General features: G+C 39.2%; 1 protein-coding gene across 2 annotated transcripts in view; it reads left to right on the top strand.

Moving 5' to 3' along the window:
• LOC144053230 (transcriptional enhancer factor TEF-1-like) overlaps positions 1–25,252 on the top strand; it is a 45,397-nt gene that overhangs the window by 720 nt on the left and 19,425 nt on the right. Inside the window, exons 2-3 of one of the 2 annotated variants that reach the window (XM_077567440.1) lie at positions 14,999–15,048; positions 15,129–15,333. In XM_077567440.1, the coding sequence (XP_077423566.1) occupies positions 15,046–15,048; positions 15,129–15,333 (208 nt within the window). In that variant the 5' untranslated portion in view covers positions 14,999–15,045. Of the gene's footprint in view, positions 1–14,998; positions 15,334–25,252 lie in introns of both variants that reach the window. The other variant, XM_077567442.1, reaches the window with a different exon arrangement.

The following is a 25,252-nucleotide window of genomic DNA, read 5'->3' as shown; positions in this document are numbered from 1 at the left end:
GCCCCAGGCACCACACGCACACGCACACACACGTACACAGGCCTCCCTACACGTAAACACGGACACACACATGCACACAACAACACACTGGCCGCATAGTAAATACCGTTCAGTCACAAAACAAAGCAAAAAAACTAAGGGTGGAACGCTTTTAAACTTTGTTATCACATGGTGAACTCACTGAATTAATATAGAAAAGAACACTAATTGTTGTGCTTATAGTCAGTATCCTTCAATATAAGCTAACAATCACCTGCTACTGTTATTTTGACATGCAATGGAATGGCTGTGTGTTTGTCATACATGCGACAATGCATGTCAGGATCCCCGTGCACTGTACTTATTAACAGAAGTCTGTAGTTAAGCTATGGATAAGAAATACAATTCAAGTCATTTGTTTTATAGACTGGTGTAACTCACCTCTCACCCAAAGTCAACATGGATATAGCCTCGCAAGCAGTGCAGGAAATGGATGGAGAATATTCAGTTTATTTTGCATGGAAAATGTTTGTCACTGGGAACCTGAATGTACAATTGTTACCTAAAGTAACCTAGTTTTTTGAGCCATTGCTTGACTTGCTCTTGTGTGGGTCTTTAATAATGGTCTCAGAAATCCATAGTAAAATACTCTCACTATATTGTGTAGCATACAATGTACATATGACAAAAATAGATACCAAAATGAAACACAAAAAAATTGCAGGTACAGGTATATAAAACTTTGAAATGTTAAATGAGACACAGCAGCACTTAACAAAATTACTCACAAAAAGATACTAAATGAGATATTTAAGAGACCACAGATTTAAAAAAAAATGTCAGGCATTGTGAGACTTGACAGCTGTCAGTGTCTATCACTCATTTTATAACATTGCGATCAATCTGTAGCAATTGTCACGCATTTGTCGCAATTAATCGCACATTCGAGACTGTAATTGAAGTGGGACAGGTTTAGTAGCAGAGGCATTACAATATTGATGGAACTAATGATGGGCATTTGGCAGCATTTTCTTGGTTGTTTTTCCAAATAGAGGTTTGCATTTCAATAATTATATAAAAAAAAAACAAATCTGAATTAAGCATACCTAAAGTGGAAGTCAACCCCAAAATTTACTTCACAATAATGCGTTGTATGTGCCCCTACTATTCTAAACACGGCATTCTGATTAATATTATGTTTGTGGAATATGAGTTAAGCAGTATAATCAATCAGTTTTTATCCATCTCAAGGGGGCGGCCATTTTGCCACTTGCTGTCGACTAAAAATGACATCACAGTTGCTCGTGGCTCAGCTCGGGTAACGACCAATCATGGCTCAGCCTCAGAAAACAGGTGATTTGGGACTGGTGGTTACCTGAGCAACTGTGATGTCATTTTCAGTCGGTAGCAAGTGGCAAAATGGCCGCCCCCCTGCGATGGATAAAAACGAGTCGATTTTGCTGCTCAACTCATATTCCACAAGCACAGTATTTTCAGAATACTCTGTTTAGACTAATGGGGCTGTAGCCTATAGATCATATTGTAAAGAACATTTTTGGGTTGACCTCCCTTTAATCACATGTAGACATGAGCGATGCCTCTGATCAATATGTATGCTAACAGCCTTAACAGGAGTTTGATCATTAAAATAAGACAAAGTGATGCTTTCATGTTTTCTTTAAATGCGGTATTTTTTTGCTCCTCGTCTAAAATTAAAGTTCAATTTTGTTGGTATTTGGGAATTTATAATCAACATTTTCTTATCATCTGTTCCTTATAATGATGAATTAGCTGTGAAAGTGTAACTATGTGTTTGTGTATGTGTGTGTGTTGGGTCATTGTCTTTGCTGTGTCCAGGCTTGGGAGTGTACAAAGCTTTTCAGTCACCCTGGGCAAACAGCCTCCCAACGACACCCCCCCCCGCCCCCACCCCCCGCCTTTCCTGCCCTCCCTCTCCACCCCCACCTTCTTCATTCCGTTGACATCTGTTTTGAGTGCTCTGTGCACCTGTAGACTGGAAGCGTGTGTGTATGTGCCTGTGAGTGTGCGCGAGAAAGGGGAGGACGATAAAGGGAGGTGCAGAATGCAAATCCAGGCGTTTGTTCAGGGTCTAAGCAACGCAGGCCGGCTGACTAACGACCATTTGGTTGGTGTGTGTGTGTGTGTGTGTATGTGTTTGCCTCTTGCTGTCCTGGCCAGGCAGCTATTGTTGCAGCAGCAACAGGCGTCGGTGTATGAGGACGCACCATATGGCCTCTGTGTGCTTTAGTCACAACCGCTGTGTACTTGCACATGTTTGTGTGTGTGTTCATGTACCAAACCAATGCGGTGTCAGTATGGCGGAGTTGCTCGATGCAAGCTGCTCCCCTTTTGTGTCATCTGTCGTCTCATTTCTTGACACAAGGACAAAATCTGGCATCCAGACTTTTGTCATTTTGTTCTAAGATGTCAGATATAGTCTGAGTGGTAAAAATGCAGAATCATTCATAATGAGTTATTCAGATTGATATACATCAACAGGTGATACAGTAAATCTGGGAATTAACCCTTGTAAGAAAAAAAGGGTCCCTGATGGCCACTGATTTGCAAATTAGGATCACAATAAAACAATTTACAAAAAAAAAAAAAAAGATCTTCTTTATGCTGGTTTCTGGGAAGGGTTCACTTCTTATATGTTCTTGGCTAAACCATCCATTTGGTCCCTGATTGATATGCAGTATATTAAAATATATATACATATATTTACAGTATATGTAATGAAATTTAGGGAGCAGCAGACAGTTTATAAGTACAACAATGTTGAGTGAGTGGGTGGGATCTGAGGGGTGCAGGGGGGCAACGGGAGTAAGGTGGGGTAAAAGGGGAGGGTGGTTTTTGGTGTGGGAGTTTGGTAGGCTTTGTTTAGGGGATAGGGGGAACAATAGACATCCTCCTGGGTGGGGGCGGGAGAAAGGGGTTCGTATGCTCCAGAGGGGCGGGGGACATGGGGGCAGGGGGTGAGCATGTGGCTACAGGAGGCCGGCAGAGCCTGTGCTAGCTTGTCGGACTGTCCCGGCACCCTGTCACTCCTCTCCTGTAGTTGTCTGTCTTTCAGTCTGTCTCCAATAGCCACTAAGGAATTTTGACCCACAATGCACCTCTTCACCTCTCTTAGGCTGTCTTTGGCATATCGGCTCTGATTCGGTACTTTTTGTCTTAGACCGTAGCAGACATTATAGCTGTTTACTAGTCACTAATCAGCCTGAAAAGCCTTATGATCGACGTTCCTGTTAGTCTTGATCAACAGGTAGTGTTTACTGCCTTGCCTCGCAGCTAATTAATGGAGCTTTTGGAAACTAAATGTAGAGAGACACAATTAAAAAAAGAAAAGAATTAACATACACAAAACAAATTCAGAAAAAAAATATTGTGGCAATAAAAGTTATTTTTCCTAACTGCAGGAAAACTGTTTTAAAGATTGTGTACATGTTTAAACTAGCTGCATTTCAGCTAGTAATCTATTTTTCATTGTCCAGTATTTTAATATTAGGCCATTTAGGATTAAAAAAAAAAAACACGTTTGTGCTATATGTGTTGTTGTGGTGATTTATGATTGATTCTGCAGAGTGACTAACCCTGACTGGGCAGCCTGAATCAACCTCTTGTTTCCTGAACCCAGCATGAGGCGAACAGGAAGTGGGGATTTCAGCTCCATCTTGCTTTACTTTCCCGGCTGGCCGAGCTGACATGATGAACCTTACTAAGCTGAGAAACAGCTCATTCTGTCGCTTGAGTCATTCCTAGTCTAACCTTGGTTTTGTTGTCTTCACTCGACCTGGGAGTGACAAGTCAGTCTTTAACTCTGCTGTCTTTATTATTGTATAGGACTTAATCAAATGAAAACAAAAAAATATCTTTTCAAAACGTTATTCATGTCAAATAAAGGAGCAAAGATTTTGCCTTTGAATTCTATTCTGTACCGGCACATTAACTGCTGTGTCAGTCAAGGTGCAACATATTATTAACCTGTTTCTAGTGTGCTTCAAACTGCATTTCTATTTCAAAACACCATACATGCACTGCATGATTTTTAAATACTTTTTTTTTTTTTTTAACTAACAAAGCAAGTCTCAAGCGTCACTTTGGATTGTCATCCAATAGTTATGAGAATGACCTTCATTGAAATGTCAAAATAATAATAATGATGAGACACTCCAGGAGCAGTCTGTGATTTTAGTTTTAACACTATAAGCTATTCACTCAATATAGATCTATTTTTTTCTGGAAAAAAAAAACCTTTGCAGGTGTCTTTGAGTTGAGTCTAGGGGGGGTTAGGTGCCTTGCTGAAGGCATACTTTGCCAACTTTCCTGATTTACGTGGCAGACGCCTAAATTTCAACCATATATCTCACGTTGTTCCAGAATTATGAGCAATTATTTCTCCCACTAATCTCCCGATTTTACAGTAAAAGTAAATGCTTTACATGGTAGGGAATATTTGACACTTTCTGGCAACCCTGACTGGTTGGTAAGCGGCCTGTGACGCAACTCTCGCTGGTCTGGAGGTAGTGATAGCCAAGAAGCCTTGACTCCACCCTGTTATACAGATACAGATTAGGGTGATCAGATTTTCAAAATTAAAAAATACCATTTTGCTGAAAATCAAATATACAATAAATTCCCGTCAGGAACTATTTGTTTTGGATTTTTTAACCTAATTCCGGTTACTTAATTCTGTCTGTTAGCGAGAGCCACTACATCGTGATAACTTACATTGATGTTTCTGCATTTGGCAATTTATTATTATATTATATTATTAGTATGGTTTTTTTTTAATGGGCTTTAGGTGAACTGATGGTGTATTCATCAGTTCACCTAAAGCCCATTAAAAAACACGCTCGCACGCACGCACGCACACACACACGCACATACACATACTCACCCACATACAAAAAAAAATATATATATATATATATATATATATATACAGTATGTATATATATTTAAAAAATAAATAAAAAAAACATTTATTAAATTTTTTTAATTTATTTGTTTTTTTGTTTTTTTTTAAAAAAAGGAGAGCAATGATGATGTCAAATCGAATGAACAATACTGAGCTCTCCTGGAAAAGAAAAAAAAAAAGGAACTATTTGTTTTATTTCAAAAACTCAAAGACCCATTTTAATAAAATGCATTTTAAGGTTGCAAATAGCTGTTCTCAAATGGATGGCAAAAACTACAGGTTCGGGGTTTCCCCACCAGGCGACCACTGGGGACAACGCGTGTGGGTTGCGCACAAGTATGAAAGCAAACGCTGGGACGAATTGCGCTGTCGCCTCAAGTGCGAGTATAACAAAAAAACTTTTAGCGTGGAGGTGTTGTTCTTATGCTTCTGCAAATCTTAACACCTGAAAGTATCCAAGCTGAGCAATCACTCGTTGCCTGAAGGTGCGTTTCCATTACAGTTTTTTCGCAAAAATAAAAGCGATATTGTAGTATTTCGATTAAGTACAATTTCGACCTGCCGGTGTTTCTATTGAAGAGCTGAGAATTGAGAGAAACACACCTTGAGAAACACCTTTTTCAAATAGTTTGATATTTCTTTGTAAAATGCAATTGGCCTGGCTCAAAATGAGACAGAGGTGTTATCATCCTGACTATGATGGATGACTACCGATACCAGGTATCGGTGCCAATACCAGTCTTATTTTAAGGTATCGGTACCCGCGGCGGTGACCTATATCATTATCGGCTACCGTCCTGCAGCCATTTTACGATCAGGGACTAGAAATGAGAAATTAGATTATTACAAAGTTGCCATTAATTTTTGCCATTTTTTCATTACAATCATTAAAAATTGATCCACTAGTACATATTAAATTGTAAATATAGTTCAGCGTTGTTGTAAAACACTATTATCTTTATAATTATTTATATACTGTGTTTTTATGACTTTGGCGATGGCTGGAGTGCGTCACCTCTGCCTCGCAACCAAGAAATGGGCGTGTGAAACGGTTGCTCCATGATCTGTTTCTTCTTCGGTACATTGAAGTAAAAAAAAAAAAAAGAAAAAGAAAGCTGTTTCTTCTTCGGTTGTTGCTTCAGGTCTTTCCGGGGAACTGCTGTTGATATAGCGCCTCCATAATGCCGCAACACTGCAACTGCAGTTAAAATACGTTGCTGCTGAGCTCAATCAACACAGCTGAAGGTGGCCGCCTCTGAATTTCGTACACAGGAAAAACCCTGGCTTATAGGATTAAGATACATTTTAACATTACGTTCCTGATCATCACATGACTTCTCAATAGGGGCTGCATGATCATCAGACCGATATTGGGAGAACATGATGTCACATTCATTGGTTAGCAGAAAATTATGGGTAGCTGTGGGGAAAAAAAAGCAGTTTTTGTGCATAGGTATTGTGCATGCCTGCTTCTCAACCTTGGCTAGCCAGAAAACATTCACATACAACATCGTTTGTATAGGATCTTCATTGTCGATGTAACAAATAAGTTGGCCTCCAATTGCTCGGTAACATCTAGATAGCCAAGAGGGTTATACAGTAAACATGTTAAACTGATACATGACCTCAGTTGTGGAGTAGGTTGGATGGGGGGGGGGGGGGGGCATAACAGCCACAATATCCTTGTGTGGGTGGTGTTATCTTTCAGTTCTGTGCTGGCTCTTTTTAACTACATGTTTGATTACCTTGATGATCATGTTGGTCATGTCGCTCTTCTGCTAACCGTCAATTCCGGTTCTGTTTTATACTGCTTTGGGAGAGAGGAACAGGAAATGACCGGATTGGATAAAAGCTTTAAGATTGGCTCATAAACAAACGACTGCACATACACATGGATACTATAGCATGTTTTCAAGATTTACAGCAGCCTCGGCCTCCGCCTCATTGTCTGCATTAAATCTGAATAAAAAAAAAGCAATGATCAAGATATAATGGGCAACAGATGTGTACTGTGTGCGTGGTTGGGTGAATGCAAATATTAGATGGAAGAGGATCTAATTATGGTTGACGGATGGGGTACCGTACTGTCGATTTACTATTGTATTGTGTTTGAAATAGCCCTACATGTACACACACATACAAACCAGTGTCTGTCTCGCCAATGCTCCTAAATTCACACCTATTAAATGGTGTTAGTGTACCCGCCCCCCCCTGGCCTCTTATTGTTTTCGTGTGGTTCTGTGTGTATGTAACACACACATACTCCCCCATTCTATCCATAAGGAAAGGGATAGATAATGGCTTCCTCTGACTCAGCAAAAAAGTACACGTTGACCAGAGTTAAACTGCTCTTCACATTTCTCACAAAATAGGCCAATCACTGCATTTGTGTGCAGGCTGGGACCAATTACCATGACGTGTGTGTGTGTGTGTGTACTTCAGCGCTAATTAAGACATGGTGTATACTGTATAATGAGTGTCCAATGAATCAAAGTCTTCTCACCACAAAAAAAGCAAGTGTTTCACTCATAATATTCGGTTAGTATTAGCACAGAGGAAGCATGAAGGACTTGTTTATTTGTGTTTTTCCACGATCTTCTGAAAACATCAAGTCACTTCTAATTCTAAATAGCGAATTAATAAAGTATTTTATTGAAACAGCAACCTAACCTTACAGATCCATATCATATGGAAAAGTATTGGGACACCTGCCCATTATACTTAAATGAGCAAAGAAAAGCTAGAGGGGCGGCTATTCTTTCGATACACTTTTTACAAGATTTTGAGGAATTTGGGGGATTTTTTTCAAGATACCCAAGCAAAGATAAGGAAAAAAATGGTGGTTTGCTTCAGGAAAACTTTTTTTTTTTATATATATATTTTTAGATTCACATAAACGGTGTCATGTTGACCGTCCTCAAAAGCCTGTTCATCTATTTTGTTGCGTCTATGGCTGCTCAATGTTGCTGTTTGAGATTGTTAGCGCTTGTGCTGTTTATGACCTATGACAACAAATGCGTGAATTAGAGTTGGCCTCATTTGGCCTTAAAAGTGCTTAGTTTATTTAAAGTAACCTGTAAGAAACTGTAGGCTACCGTTTGAACAAGTATCATTTGAACAAGTACCAGCCAAGTGATGATGTGAAAAGCATGAAAATGTGAGTGGATCTAGAGTGTGTTTTTGAGCCTGAAAATTCTTGTCTGGACTCTGGAAATAGGTGGACTGCCCCTACATTGTTGCATTATGCCCCTAAAATTTGAGACAATTAAAGTGCAATTAAGTTTTAATGTACTTACTCTCATGCATGTGCAACCAGTAAATTTGTGTACCGGTATTTCAAAATATATATAACGATGCTTGAATTGAAACGCCTGCTACACACACTTCAAACTATTTATCAGTAATGTAGTAAAAATTGGGAAAATTAGACCAGTTACACATGTTGATTTATAGTGTGCGGCCATTTTCCATTTACACCCCTAAAATTACAGGTTAGGGGCCCTGTAGTAAAAACGTCTGGATTGAGCTCTGTACTGTGCTTAAACACATCCCCTGTAATTGAGGGCAGATTAAAGTAAGGTAGCTTCTTGAGTGTTTCTATACAAAATGACATTGCCAACTCCTGGCCTGGAATCAATGCCACATGTTTTCAGTTTGCACGTCCGCATGAAGCTAGATTTTGTTTTTGTCTCTACATGAAAGCCTTAAACAATCAAATGGCAAACAATGACAACAATGATTTTTTTACAAGGTTATTGTTGTCATCGTATCATGTATCTTGCCAGCCTTTCCTAATGCTTTTCCAATTCATTGTATCTACTTGGATAGTCATAGCAGAACTGACTATTGATTCATTTCCACAGTAAAATTAGGTCTTAATTCTAATGCTTGCAGGGCTCCAGATTGCCCCTAAATGGTGGTATTTTGCTACAAAATTTTAAGACAGTGTCATGTTTATTTTCAGTCTTGTTTACTCCCTGTCATGTTTAGCTTCGGTTTTCCTTGTGTTTTCCCCTTGTCTTGTCATTTCCTGTTTTATTGTGAAAAGTCTGACTCCTCTCGTTTCAGGTCACTTGCCCTTCCTTGTTTGGTGTCTTTGTCAACCCTGATCCCTGATTGTGTCCACCTTTCCCCATTACCCTCATGTGTCATCCAATCAGTGCCCTCAGCCAGGTGTGTCTTGTTATGTCATTAGTGTTGGTGTATTTAGTCGGTTGTCTCCCCCCTGTCTGTGTCGGTTCATTGTTGCCACTATCGTAAGTCATTCGCCACGTCACGCTGACCTTTTTTTGCCTGATCAGGATCCATGTCATGCTGTTAGTTTTGCCTAAGTTGTTTTGCCATGTTTAGCTTCATGTTTTGTTAGTTCCATTTATTTTGCACTTTGAAGTTAGCTTTTTGATTAGAAATTAAAACCTCTTTTTTGGACTGCACCTCTGCCTCCTTGCTCTGCCTTCCCGCATCTGGGTCCTAAAGCCCCCACCTTACTGACAGACAGTGAGACTAAAATTTTCATCCACCCGTGACAGTGTAACCAGTAAATTTGCTGATTTTTATTTATCATTTATTTTTATCACTGTTGTTGAGTATTTGTCCTTGAAAAAAAGAATACATCTTTTCATGAGGGGCAGTAAACAAACAACCCAGATAATGTGGTTACACAAGTGTGCACACCCTCTGATTACTAAGGATGTGGTTTAATTAATAAATCACGTTCAAACTCATGTTAAATGGGAGTTAGCACATACCTGCCACCATTTAAAGTTTCTTATGAATCGTAAGTACTTTTAAGCTGTTTTAGTAGTCTTTTCCTAACATTTTTGCTGCCACATCTTACAGCACAAGCAGTGGTCCACAGACAAATTTGACAACATCAGAGAAAGGAGAAATTGATTTTATGTGCGTTATGAGTTATCCCTTTTGAGACCAATGTGAGGTTCAGGGACAGGAAGTACATCAACAGTGGTAGAGATAATATTCTTGGATAAATTCTGTTTGAAAAACATGAGCTGTACATGAACAATTTTTGGCTTGCAAATTTGGCAAGTGGCAAGACAAATGGAAGCTCGCCTGAATCAGTAAAACAAGTATGGTCCTTGATCTGAAGGCAAAATTCGACTGGACAAAATATTACATACTCAGAATAACTCAGTTTCATCTTCAAGGAAGCACTTAAGCGTGACAAAAGTAGAACTGCTTTGTTTGCTTTGTGGATTATGGGAAAACCCGCCTTTATAGAACCTGTGCGTGTATATGTTGGAAACTGTTTAAACAGATGCTGTCAAGTGGTCCATAAGAAGAATTAGTGGAGGGAAAGGAGTATTGTACGTGATTAAAACAATCCTGGCTAAGGAGGCTTTTAGCCATGGACTTTGCATGCACATAAACCCATACATGTATTTGGCTTGTAGAGGTGCTGCAACAAACTAGAGAAAAGAACACCAAGGGAGAACGCGAGGGTCCAAGGCAGCTGCAGGATTGTGGCTGGATGCCCTGCGTGTGTTCTGCTGAGGGTTTGGCACTGACACCATGAAGCCTGCTGTCCTGGCTGGAGTGTCCCAGGCCTGCCTGACGACGACACATGCACACGCACACACATGCACACGCACACACAGAAGAAGGGGTAACTCAGGATATGAAGCCCAGTAGTCAGAGTTGATTGTTGTGTGACTAATGTTTCTCTCCAGCGTCCATCTGTTACAGGGCCCCTCGCATGCGAGAAGCGCATGAAAACTCTTTTTGCCCCCGTCAATAATCCTCATTATAAGCAATTCCAAAGACCCAAAACTCATTACAAGCTCTCAAACACGCATTGGTTACAAAATCATCCTGATACGTTAAGTGGACAAATCAAAGGTAGATAGCAGTTTGTAATATATAGCATTGAAAACTTGCTCACCTCACATTGAGAAAGGTCAAAAAATATATATATAAAAGTGCTATGTGTTAACCATGTGATGTGCCTGCCTTGACATACAGTATGACAACACAACAAATGTCGGAACTCACGCATGTAGATTCCGAGACACAACGTAAAATTGTTTAACTCTTTGACTGCCAAGCGTTTTCAGAAAAGGGATGCCGTGGGTGCCAGCCGATTTAAGCATTTTTGACTGATCTTTCAAGGTCCACAGAAAATTATGTGTTTGGACTATGGAAACACACATACTACCAAATGAAAGATTGGACTCTCATCTTTCATCAGAAAAAAAAAGTTTGTTTCTACCTTATTCCGTTTTTCAATAATCAACAATAGAAAATGGTTAGTTACACCTCTGTTTTGAAAAAAAAAACGGCTTTTAACGTCTTTGGCACTCCTCCATAGGATTTTACTAAACGTTATTTAACGTTTTTGGCAGTCAAAGAGTTAAGTAGGTCAAAATGTTCTAAATAGAGATTTTATAATTGAAAGCAACTCCTCTTTCATTGATTGAAAGTTTAACCTTTATGAAGTGAACATCGCAAAGTGTCCAAGAAATGCATTTTGTGAAAGGTACACGATGATGATGTCAGCTATGATCTCAAAACAATAGCAAAGCAATTGTTCATTACCTTGCCGTGGTCATAGATATCCATGCGGGGAATTCCCGCAGTATGACGCTAACAATTCCCTTTTGCTAATTTCATAATCGTCTTTATTTTTTTTGTATATAAGCTCAAGTGAATTCTTGTTGCTATACGTAGATGTCATGAGTCTGACCCTAAATACTAACTTCTGATTGGTCAATAACTGTTCACATGCAATGTAATCATGGGATGCATTCAAGATGGCTGGGTTAATATGTTGCGCGTATCAGTTACAAAAACATGGAATTCTTGTGCTGATTGTCAAGTTTCTGTCAAAAATGGATTGATTTAGAACATTAGGCCGTTGTGCTAAAATGCCTCTTTCCAAGGAGAGACAAGTTGCCGATCGTCTTGCAATTTACATGGTGCTAATGAAATGAACTGTCAACCAATCACGGCTCAGCTTCAGAAAACAGGTCAGTCGTGGCCGTTGCCTGAGACCTTAGCAACTGTCCGTAACGTCATTTTCAGTTGATAGCAAGTGTGAAAATGGCTACCCCCAGAGATGGATAAAAATGGGTGGATTTCATTGCTTAACTCATATTCCAGAAACGCAATGTTAATCCGAATGGCTTGTGTAGACTAGTGGGGCTCTAAATCAACTGATTGGCTTTTAACACCCTTGTGATCCTGACAGGAAGAGTGGTAGAAATTGGTTGCCAAAATATCTGTGTATTATTTAGCGGGCTACTTTGTCACAGAGCGGCACTCGCAAGTTCATTTATTTATTTTTATTTAAGGTTTCTTTTTCAGAGTTTTCTGACGTGAATCCGGGGATGAAAGCGCACATTGGGTGTCAAATCTCCTGTTTTTGTAGGTTAATGAGGACTGAGTTTGTGGGTCATATAATCAAAACAAAGACTTAAAAGAGATGTCTCGATTTCTTTTTTTTTTCTCTGGAGAGCTCAGTATTGTTCATTCGGTAATTTTACCGATTTGACATGTCATCATCATTGCTCTCCTTTTTTTTTGTCTCGATTTCTGTTCAGACAATCCCTTCATTAATGCAGGGATGTGATTTTTCCACTAATTCGCGGAATTTCGCTTTTTTTATCTCCAAAAATAAAAATTTTAAATTTCCGTTTTTTTTTTTGTTTGTTTTTTTGTAGTTCATTGTGTATGCACATGACTCCGACAGATAACATCTTCTGCTATAACAAAGACATTTGTGGTATGTTCTAATATGAGTTACTTTTCATTTGGTCATGATACAATTATTTGTTCATGAAATTTGAACTCTTCAACATTATTTATGTGTTAACTTAGTAATCACATTAGTTAGATATGATGATATTCTCAGTGATAGTTTTTAAAAGCAAAGGCAGTCCAATGTTTTTGAATGTGACTGATTTTGAGTTGACTAAAACTGCCATTTTATATGGGATAGTTCAATATACATTGAAAATTTATGCTGTTGTTTTGTCTATTTCTTTGTCATGTGAGTGCATTGAAAGTACTTAAAAACACGGAAAACCCATGAGCTCCGGGAAGCCCCCCCTTGTCCCCCCACCAGGGCACTGCCCTGGACCTAGCTAGGTGCCGGCGGCCCCCAGACCCCCGGCTAAATTTTCAGATAATTTCACTTTGGTCAAATCACATCCCTGTTAATGTTAATGTTGCAGCTTAAATGCTCAATTCCAGCTCTTCATCTTTGCTAATCACTATTCTTAGAAATGTAAATCAATGTTGACCAAAGTCGTATTTCACACTGGTGGTGATTGATGTCCGCTGGGTATATTATCACTTGAAGACATGCAGCTGTACATGCACACCTGTCACTCACACGGTCAACGCAGTGGAAACAACATGCAGCCTTCTGAATGAATGGATTGTTGTTGGAATGGAAAACTAGAGGGTGTTAGGGCAGGACAGGAGAGGGGATGGAAGTAAAGGGCAGGAATCTGGAGAGGAAACATAAATGGAAGTGAACAGAATGAGCGCGGAAGGGGCACGAGAGGACAAACGCTCGTAAAAACAGCACATCTCATTTATTGCATGTTCTGGGGAGTCCAAGTCCCCCTTGCGGCCTTGTTTGTTCTTATTGAGTTATCATGCACTGCTGAAGTGCGTGGACCCCGTTACATGCAGCCGAATGTAACATGCTCCTGTTGCATGTATGTTCATGTGCTAATCCCCCCCCCCACCCCCCCACACACACATGATTCAAACTGTTTGTTCATGCTGTGGCAAGGGACATAGCATGGGAAGTGTGAACAGTTGAGCCCTGACAAAATGACATGTTTGCCCAAGGAGCTGGCACTGCAATTGTGCATTGGTGTGTGTGTCTGCGTGTGTGTGTGTGTGTGTGTGTGGCGTACTATGCCAACCCCGCTGTTTACCGTAGGGGATTTTAGGAGAATTGTAGGCAGCTGGCAACCCCTTGTTTTGTTTCTCCTTATCCGCTAGTTGCGGTGTGTAGTGTTTGTTGCTCTACTTAATGTATTGTGATTTTTTTAAAAATATTTTTTGTTTGTTGTTGTTGTTAATGAAAGGAAGCAATAATGTGCCTTCGATAGTGGGCAGATGGGTCTACTCTGCACTCCAAAAGGATTTCTTTAGAGCAGGGGCTCACAATTAAAAATGTAAAAGGTCCAGAATTTTTATTCTTTTTTTTTTGAGGAAGTCATAGATCCACAGCGCATGCGTGGTGGCAATTTTTTGGGGGCTTTTTAAAAAATGTATTACAAAACATTTATTTTAAGTATCACAGTGATTCTTTCTTGCTTAGTATTACCCAATAAAATAAAAATAATCAACTTTCACTAAAGGCGAATCAAGTGTCTTGGGTATTCAACTGTTCACATACATCTCAAAAGTAAAGCAAAATTATCACGCATTAGAAAATAGTTTCTTGTGCATAAACTAAAGTGACTTCCGGATTTGGGTAGTTATTAGCCAATCAGTGCATTGTTGTCATGGCAATGACAGCCCATAATGCAAGCCTGAGCGCTCTCTCTCTCTCTCTCTCTCTCTCTCTCTCTCTCTCTCTCTCTCTCTCTCTCTCTCTCTCTCTCTTTCTCTCTGCCAGTCTAGCGTCACTTAGTGTGTGGGAATTCAGTCTCACAAACAAAAATCAAAAACTGTCATTATTTTGAGAATTTATAGTATTTAGAGTTCAGAAAACAACACCCATCTTCCAAGTTAACCTTTATTTTGAACGACAACTGTAACGGCTTCTGTGAGTCGAACTAGAAGTGGCCTGGGCTAATAAAGCATTGACACCAATAACCCTTTTTACATCTTAGTTGATTTGGAAACTGGCCTTTGTTATTGCCAAATTAAGTGTAAACCTAATTCTAGTTGTTCTGTTATTGCAATGACAGTGACAGACTTTATGTGCCTACAAGCAGATGTTCTGACCTCGTACCAGACGTCAGAACATAACAGACTGTTTATCAGGATCGCGGTTACTAAATAATGATGACAATTGATCATTTTGACTCATTTGAGCTGTTCATTTTCTCCACGTACATCACATAAAAATGTCCTTCCTTTGTCTTGTTTCCATAGGCTTCCTGGAAACTTCCCTTGGATTTTGACCAACTTTTCGTTTTTCTATGGTTTGCCAACCAATTTTGGGGGAATACTTTGGATCATAATCAATTTGGTCTACCCTTTAAAAACAAATTTGTTTGTCAAGATGGAACGCAGCAGTTGGAGTGGCAGTGAGAGTCCCGGGGACGACATGGACAGAATGAGTGACTCTGGAGGAGACAAGACAATGGACGGGGACCCTGAAGGGGTGTGGAGCCCTGACATTGAGCAAAGCTTCCAAGAAGCCCTTGCCATTTACCCGCCATGCGGAAGAAGGAAAATTATCCTGTCGGATGAAGGAAAGATGTATGGTGAGTCCTAATGAACACCACGTTGTTAAATCACTTCATGTGGAATGCTCATTCATAAATTGGACTGTTTGTGTTGTTTTCATAAGTCATTGTCTGCCGTCTTCACTGTAGTAGTAATGCCTCAATGACCCTCCAGATTGGTTGTCCACCACAAATTAACACCTCACCCTTTTTGCCCTCTACAACAAAAAACCTTGCTTAATTACCATGATAAGCTATCCAATACAATCAGCAACTACTTGGAGTAGTTTGTTGATGCTCAACTACTCTTCACACATGGCCGTTATAAATACTTTGCTTTGACCATTTAAACTCAGTTGTTTAGTGACTAACTAACAGCAACACCTCAAGGCAAGTAGCATTTGTTCAAATAATTAATTTGAGGGTGTTTTGGCTCCCACCTGATGTTCTCAATTTACAAGGTGTTACATCGTGTAGCAAGATAGAACAACTTGTTTCCACAAAGCAATGCATTTTGCAATGAAGTCAGTACTAGCTGCATGAATCAATTTGACTTTATTCACAAATAAAGGCCTAACCCTAAGAGGCCAGATCATCTCTCAGTATGCTACTGATTTATTGAAAACAGTTCAATTGTGGCTGACTTGAACAAATAATGTAACAATAATAAATGGCTTCCAGGTTCTGAACTTTGGAAATTATAAAACTGATCTATAGTACAGTTATTTTGTCAAGTAGCAAAGCTCTTGAAAAAAGAACAAAGCACTTCAAGGAGTGTTCACTCAAAAGATTCATTCTTTTGAACGAAACGTTCACAAACGGCACACCACTGCGGATTACTGGATTATTGGCAGGTGGTGGAAAATAGATTTTATGTGTGTGTGGAGCTGGGTTGAGATTATTGGGGCACCCCACACATATTGACCAAAACTGTTAAATGCCCAATTTTTTTTATATTTTTTATCTTTATGTGTGAGGGTTCTGCCAATGATAAGAGAATCTTTTAAGGTTTAAAAAAATCCTTAAAGGTGTACCGGGCCTAAGAAAGTAGTATCATTAAAATCTTAACAATACTCATCCGTATTTCAGAGTGCAACGGCTGTCAGAAAGTTGCAGAATGGCTGTGACACTGAGAATGTGTGTGTGTGTGCAAGTACTTACAGTGATGGGAGGTAATGAAGGTCACCCCCTTAAAAAGTATAGGCGATATCAACAAAAGTGACTCGAGATGGTTGAACTTGTAAAAGTGACAAGTGGATATATCCGACAGTGAGCCAAGAAACTTAATCATTCCCTCACTATCCAGCAAAATTGGGCATGCCATGGTCAAAGTAAGGAAACTGCAGACAACGAAGAGCTTATAAAGAAAGTACCGGTAACTGAGTTCCATGAAGTCCACCTTGGTCTGAGGAACATTCAAGAGACTTGGTGGAATGTGTTCATCCACATACCATTCATTGAAGATCAAATGTTCAATGAACACTTCAAACCCCTTGCTCAAAGACCTTCGACAAAAGCCTGGATGGAGCTGGCTAACTTCAACTTGCGTCGCGAAGGAGAAATTGCCCTAATCTGCATTTTTAGTTTGAGACACCGATGATGCTCAGACAGAGGTGAACCGGGCGTTCAGGAAAGTAAAGAAAAAACTCAGGCCATGTACATAGCAGGGTATTTTTAAAAACGGATATTTCCCTCCTCTGGGTGTAGAAAAAAATAGTGTCCAGGCCACCACATTTGTAGAAAATAAAACATCCACAGCTAACCGCATTAATGCATTTTTAAGTACGCTCATAACAATTCCAGACCTTAAGATGGCAACAGTTCCCCAAATCCTATCCAATCAGCCACCTGGCGACGCCACTTCCACAAATTGGGCCTACAATGAGATGCATGACAAGCCTCTAGGTGGCAGTAGTTAGCCAAATACTGCTCATCTCTTGACGTCACTTCACCATACGTCACACAAGTACGGACTGTCAGCGGCTGATATGCATATATAGACTTTTTTATTATTAATTAAAAACATACTTGTAAACAGTCAATGAGTACATCATAAACGGAGCATAGAGGAAAACAAAGAGGATAAATACAAAATCTTAAAAAGCTTCACTTCTTTTTTAACAACTTTTTTTCCCCACTTACTCATCACACACACACATACATACAAACATGGTCTCTCCCCGGTGTGGAAGCGAATCCACGCCGCCTTAAAAAAAGAAAAGTTTTAACAACTTGAGGTATGTGATTGAGTGACGCGTGTAGAGGACAACGCAAAACTTCGTTTACTGACGGACGCACGTGACCGCGGAGCTGGAGAAATACGCAGATCTTCACTTTGGCCGGAGTTTTTAGAAAAACTTTGTTTGTAATGAAAAAAATCCCCGCGGACGTGTGGATGACAGGGCAAGCCGCAGAAAAATATCTCCCGTTTGCAAAAAAAAAAAAAACCCGGCTATGTGTATACATGGCCTCAGTGCAGGTACTTTTTAAGTATTCTCACCATGAGCAAATGTGCAATTCCAATTCTCCTGAAACACAAAATTATGTGCTTGTGTCCAAATTCACAAGGCTGTGTCCTCCGAAGGCCGCATGATGTTACTCCCGACGCGACTTGACAGCACGCACGGACTTAAATATGAATGAATTGTCAATACAGCTTGTCAGTTGCACATTGACCGACAATCCATTCATGTGTAAATCAGTCATAAACCTGTGCGTGCTGTTGAGTCGTGCCGGGAGTGGCGTCATGCAGACGATAAATTCGGCCTTCGGAGGACCCAGCCTTGTGGATTTGGACACAGTGTGTTCTTGGAAGACACCCAATACTGCTTAGCAGGAGTAGGGCTGCAGCGATCAAATATTTTGGTATGTGGATATCCTTCAAATTTTTTTTATAGAATAATCCAGTATTCAGATTTTAAAAAAATATATATTTTTCCTTTTTGTTCTTTATAATATATAGTACATACAAATACACAAGAGAAAATCACAAATTTCACTTAATAATTAATGACCAACTGGTTGTCATTTTTAGATAATTAACTTTATTTTCTCACTTAAATTTAAATTGTTCATTTTTTTTCTCTGTAGACAGTAAGATTTTTGGCATGAGGCGAAATGTTGTCAGAACCACATTAGCGATTTTGCCAGCTAAAACACCACATTAAGTAAGCCAGGTTTGTTTAAAAAAAAAAATTGGAGCAGTAGGAACTGAAACTATGTCAGGCTGTCAGCAAAAGTGTGCAGTCATTTTAGCAAATTACTGAAAAGTAGCCCGGCACTTGCTTAGCGGTAGCTGCTAGCCACTAGATGCAAATGCTGACAAAAGGCGTCGTGTGTCAGTGTCAGCATAATTATTATTTTTAGCATCTTTAATTAGCGATTGAATGTGATTTCAAGATGCCGTGTTGATATTGGTGGCAATAATATGATATATGACAGCAATATAAACGCCCCAAATATAAGTCAGGAAGATGAGTCAAGACTCAAGACAGCTGCCACTCCACCCCGTACGGGCACTGCGGGCAGGCATGAAAAACTTCAAAATAAAGTAAAATTTTACAGCCAGTGTCCACAAGAGACTGCTTAAGAGCCCCTAGGGTCCCCAGGACACACAGTAACTAGAATGTGTGTTTGTGCCTTTGCGTGTGCGCGTTTGAACTAATCTAATAATGAGCAGATGGTCCTCTGGCTGCCACCAGCTGTGTCTCCCCCTCGGCCTTCTCTCTGCAAGTAGAGTGCTCTCTAGTGAATTCTTTATGATACTGCGTCATATCGGGACTTCTATAAGTAATGAATTAAGATCTTAGATCTGAAGTACTTCTTTCTCTCTCACTCAGTTGATGGAGTCTTGCGTGGGGACCTAGCTTGGTTGCGCTACATGGCCAAAATCCATTAGTCATCTTCGATATTACTCTCATCTGAAGACTATCATGCCTGACCTTTTAGTCTTATTGCGGATTTAATCTTATAGTGTTGCTTGTTGGATCTCAAAGTCCCCCTTTGGTCTTTTCCCAAATCCCTCATCATCTGTGTTCTAAGCAGGAGTGGTCAGCTGCTTCAGCGAAAATGCTGTGATAAAGCCAGTGCACACCACCTGCTCAGCAACAGGCACACTTTAGTGAACAGCTGGTGTGCATCATGAATAGGATATCTCGTTCATATTGATCAGGTATATCCAAATAAATGTTGTTGCTGCTTTGTGCCTGCTGGATGTGTCAATGTTTGCTGACATTTTTCACAGTTATAGCACGACGAGGCGATATGTAAATGTTTTGTCGGCAACAAGCAGCCTTAATTGGCCAGCGTCAGCATCAATAGGCCTGAAAAGCATTAAACACTGACAGCAAAACCTCTCCTCAATTGTTAAGTTTGGTTTCCTAATGGAGTTTGACATTTACTGTTCTCTGAGGCACAGTAAGGTGTGTGAAATCTTTAAAAGAGACGAGCAACATTTGGACAAAAATATAAGACAAATAGGGTATGTTTATGCCACAACAACCTAGCATAAAAACTAGGGGTGTCAAGCGATTACTTTTTTAATCGTAATTAATTGCATGACTTCAATTGTTAACTCGCGATTCATCTTAAATGTTATATCTGTTCTAAGTGTACATTATGTAAAATGTAAATGTACAATAAAATATTTGTTTCCTATGTTTTCATACTCTTGTTAACATAAAAGTGGGAAACAATGTTAAAATAATAGAAATATGTCTGCATCTTTTAGTCACTGATTCATAAAATTGAGGTAAAAATATTAAAAAAGATGTACTGTACTGTAAAAAAACAAATATGATATTGATTTGTGTTGAGATAATTTTTCTGCCACTAATGGCATAATTGCATTTGTAAGACGTTGGTACTGACAGCTCAGTGCATTTTTCTTTTCATATTAAGCTATCTAATCTTTAACATGAATTAACTTGTGAAATTTTGCACATTTTTAAAATTGTAAAAAAACAAACTTGACTCCATTCTCCACAAATATTGCATGATTATTACATTTATTACTGCTAAATTTTGACGTGCTGCGTTGTGACTGCGATTCCCCCGATACAAGCTTTACAAGTGGTCAATAATCGCACCTTGTGACATTAAAGAAACCTTAAATTAACTCAAAATGAACACACTAATTTTGACACTCCTAATAAAAACAAATCAAATTGATTGCTGTTCACAAGCTGCAAAAACGAGGGAAAAAAATTCTTAGTATGCAATCCGTGGCCAAAGAAGCACGAAAATGTCAATGTAGACTTTATTTTATGGACTACCATTTTCAGCACTTACACTTCGGCTTTCATTTGTAAAGAAAAGATCCCCTTTGTTTGCATGTTGAAACTCCAAAGAGCCCCCCCAATTTTTTTTTTAAATAGCAAATTCTGTTACAAATGGTCTCACTTTAACAGGGACATATTTTGACGAACGTGCGCCACCCATTTTATTAAGATGACGGCGAACTAACATTGTGTGGGAAAAACAAAACAAAAACACAATATGCCTTTTTTAATCTTGACCTAAATATATGTGTCCATCTTTCATATTTGGTGATTGTTATGCTGCCTCTGAAAAACATGCAAGAAAAAAAAAATGTTGAAAGTATGTTCTACTTAAGCAAAAACATAATGTATGCTCTCTGAGGACTCCTTAAACCATTTTCCCCACACCTCACTGTCATTAATGGTGGTTTTGTGTTCCAGTAAAGGTAGAATGAGCTGCAGGTGAGCAAAAAAAAAGAAAAAAAGAAAAAAAAAAGAATACGGTAATATCTTACTGTGAAAGACATATCTGTGGCTAAAGATACCCCCCACTGGCAGCAAGAAAATAGACTGCAATAGAAAGGAAGGAGACGTGCAAGGGTAACGTGATGTACTTGTTAAAGAAATGCGTCAAAAAATTAGGACATAAATGTGTGTAAAAGGGAGCGAGAATAACAAGGTGGATAATAGTGGATTGGTGCGATTATGTAGCAGAGATTCATTGTAATAACCAGCAGGCTAACACGCACCATAATCTACAGGTGAAGATGTTTAGAATGTGCCCTTTAAATTACTGTACATGCCAAGTCATCCTTAATATACTACATTGAGTTGTCTTGAATGTCTCTTTCTATCTGACACACTTAAACTGAGTTTTTTTTTTTTAATGTGTTTTCTAGACTCAATCACAGTAGATCCTTTTAGGACATGTTGGTCACTGCATCATATGCAATTTCTGAACTAATATTCCACATATGTATAATGATATTCATCATATTTGGCTTTAGGGTATATTCACATTCAAGATTATTTTACACTATTCGGAAATCCTCAATCTGATATGTTGACCCTTTTTTTGTACGTAATCTAAATACATGATACATATATGTTTTGCACATTCATTCATTCATTTTAAATGTCTTTAAAATTTAGGTAAATATGCAATTTTCACCATGTCCAAATAATAGTCGGTTTTCCATCCACCCATTTTTATTCAAATTTTCAAGAAATGTGAAAATAAAACTGACTGGAAACGCTTCAAATTCAAAAAAGCGCCCACAATTCTCATAAAGGTTTTTACACTTAGAGGGGGTGGATTTTGAAGTGTATCGAAAAAAGAAAAATGCGAATTTTGGCAATGGAAACAGGTTTTGCGAATAACCGCTGGCAAGACCGGATACACGTCGCATGTTTTGACCGGCTTTTATGTCACACGAACGATTGTAGTCCCAAAGCAATGTCGGACGATAAAGTAGGTATGTTTGGGGGGGGACGACGAAACAGAAATCTTTTTGGAATTAATCAAAGAAGCGAATAGTAATGCCATTTTAGATGGAGAACAGCAAAGAAACGCTACCGTTTATCAAGAATTACAAAAGAAAACTCATACTTACCACATAAACAATTTCAATCTACACTTGTAGCCCTTACTATCGCTAAAAAAACAATTCTTGTTAACTGGAAAAATAAACAAACTCTGAATATCGACCAATGGTCTAACCTCCTCATAAATCACATTTTAATGGAAAAAATATCTGCCTCAAATAAAAACCAAATATCAAAATTTATAGAAACATGGTCTACGTATATAGAATTTTTTAACCTAATTCCGGTTACTTAATTCTGTCTGTTAGCGAGAGCCACTACATTGTGATAACTTACATTGATGTTTCTGCATTTGGCAATTTATTATTATATTATATTATTAGTATGGGATTTTTTTTAATGGGCTTTAGGTGAACTGATGAATACACACACGCTCGCACGCACGCACGCACGCACACACACACACACGCACATACACATACTCACCCACATACAAAAAAAAAAAAAAATATATATATATATACAGTATATGTGTGTATATGTATATATATATGTATATATATTTTAAAAAAAAAACATTTATTACATTTTTTTAATTGATTTGTTTGTTTGTGGAGAGCAATGATGATGTCAAATCGAATGAACAATACTGAGCTTTCCTGAAAAGAAAAAAGAAAAAAAAGAAGAAAAAAAAAACTCATACGACATCATCGCACGGCGCAGTCGCTTCCTGGTCTTCTTTTTTTTTTTAAAACGGGTGGATCACATCTCTATGGTGAGTCCCCTCTCAATATTCGCAAAAGAAGAACAGATGGAAGCGGGCATAAGTTGCATGTCCATTATGCGCATTATCATTAAATTCGCTTGAAAAAAATTCTAAACAATTGGATGGAAACCTGACTAATTTTGGTAACCATCTGTTTAATGTATACATCTGCCAGCAAATAGTTCATTGCTTCTGTAAAATTACTATACTTTCTATTATATCTTTAAATTGTTTAATTTAATCGGTAGTTTTTTTTACCAAGACCAATCCTTTACATGGGCTGATGTTGAACAGGAAGTACTTGGAGTAAACAATACACCTTGAGTCTTTCTAAAACGTCACTCAGTTTTTGTGGACTAAATTCCTAAACTTAAATTAGAGACCTTGATCATGTTTGTCCGTACGGGCATGAGTGAAACCCAACTCTGGACCTGAGTTCACATTCTGAAGGTCAAAACATATTTATTGTTGACTTTTTAAGAGACAAGGTCTCTTTTTCCGAGATCTCCTCAGTCAAGCAGCCAAAACTTGCTTAATGTTAAGCTCATATTTTAAATCTTGGTAGGTTGCTCCGTCTTTATTGTAACCTGAAATGACAGGTTTGAATGTTGTTGCACGCATTTGCTACAACCAATGGTCTTAAAGTCAGTTTTACGCATACACATTTTTGCCATGGTCCTAAAATGAGCACCAAAGGTTGTTGTTTGGTGCTAATAACTAAGTAACTAAGTAAGTAATTTTCCAATTTTCCAGCGTGCTGTTGATATTTCAATAGTGATACATCCAGGTGATGTTGTCAGGGTGGCATGGCTCAGTGGTAGAGTGGTTGTCTTCTGACCCTGAGAGAATGTGTTCGATCCCAGGCCACTGTGACTATGTCAAAGTGTCCTTGAGCAAGATACTGAACCACCAGTTGCTCCTTATGCTGTGTCATCACTAGTCAAAATATAAAGCGCAGTAACATACCAGAGTAAATTGTAGCTTGAGTTAAATACTTTTTAAACTCTGACACTAGTGCAATACACTCCTAAGTGTTTCAACACGAGTTTTAAAGGTAGTTTGGCAGAATTCAATGTTTAACACTGATACTATTGTAGAGTACTTTCAGCACTACTTAGTGTTTACCAGTGATATTTTTAACACTATACAGTGTTGGAGCAACACTGGTTAAGTGTGGAAAAAGTAACACTTTGCAAAGTGTCACATTTACACTCATTGGTGAGGACACCTAATGTTAATCCAACACTAGCGATTTTGCTGTGTAGGAAGCCATTTTTGCGTCTTCTAATTTGATTTCTCAACGGGTTGCCCTCATGCCCTGCCTGCAGTCACTGCTGCGATCAACAGACATCTCTTGCTGCAATATATTTCGAATGCAAATGCGCACTTTCTGAGACAACCAAATCTGGCGCGCACTTTCACACCACTTATGTGCAGCCCTGCTTACGGCGAATTGCAGTTATAAAAGTTAGAGTAGCTTCCCGTCTAGTGTCAGTATATTTATTGTATCAGAAGAATATTTCATCATGTCTTAAGAACAGAAGTTCCTTTGTGAGAAACAGTTGTTCAGCAGTTTAAGTTGAAGTGTGTGTGTATGTGTGTGTGTGTGTGTGTGTGTGTGTGTGTGTGTGTGTGTTCTGGAGCTCCTGTTGGTCACGGTTAATGACCATCTGACTTTGGCCTTGAAGTCTTTCACTGGCCAAGTACAGCGGGAGGCAGAGACAGGAAGGGGGAGGGAGCAGAAGCCTATTCACTTGGAGAGGGACAGAGGAGGGGAAAGAGAACAGCCAGAACAGAAGATGGATATACAGTGGGAGGGAGTGTGTGTGTGTGTGTGTGTGTGCATGTGTGTTGGAGAGTTTCAAAAGAGGGAGGGCCAGAGAGAAAGATGTGTGCCGCAGGGTTAGTGAAGGATGATAATTCACCGTTAAGCCTCCTAGAAAGACCAGCTGGCCCCTCTGGAGTCAGATGTCAGCCTCCGCAGCCAGGGCTTGTTCTGTGTGTCCGTGCGCATGTGTATGCGCGCGCACAAGTGTGTGTGTGTTGGCAGTCATGCATGTATGTACATGTATGTGTGTGCGTTCTGTTGTCAGTGGCAGCGTTTGACTGCTGGAAGGAAAACACCTGCATGGGGAGCTGTAGATTTTATCAGTCTAAGCTGCATGCTGCCTATCTCAGTGAGAGCGCGATAGGTCAGAATACACACACACACACACGCACACACACACACAAACACCATCTGCTAGTTAGTTAGAGCTATTGTTGTGCGCCATTTGGGTTGTGTGTTGAGGTTTGGCTTTGTGCTGATCTTGACCATCAGTTAGCCAGCTGGCCTGACTTTGGTTTTTCACTTGATTGGAACAAAAAGCACCGTAAGGCACCAACCAAA

The sequence above is a fragment of the Vanacampus margaritifer genome, chromosome 6 (genome assembly GCF_051991255.1).
Source record: "Vanacampus margaritifer isolate UIUO_Vmar chromosome 6, RoL_Vmar_1.0, whole genome shotgun sequence".
Lineage (NCBI taxonomy): Eukaryota > Metazoa > Chordata > Actinopteri > Syngnathiformes > Syngnathidae > Vanacampus > Vanacampus margaritifer.
This window is presented reverse-complemented; position numbering and strand designations above follow the sequence as displayed.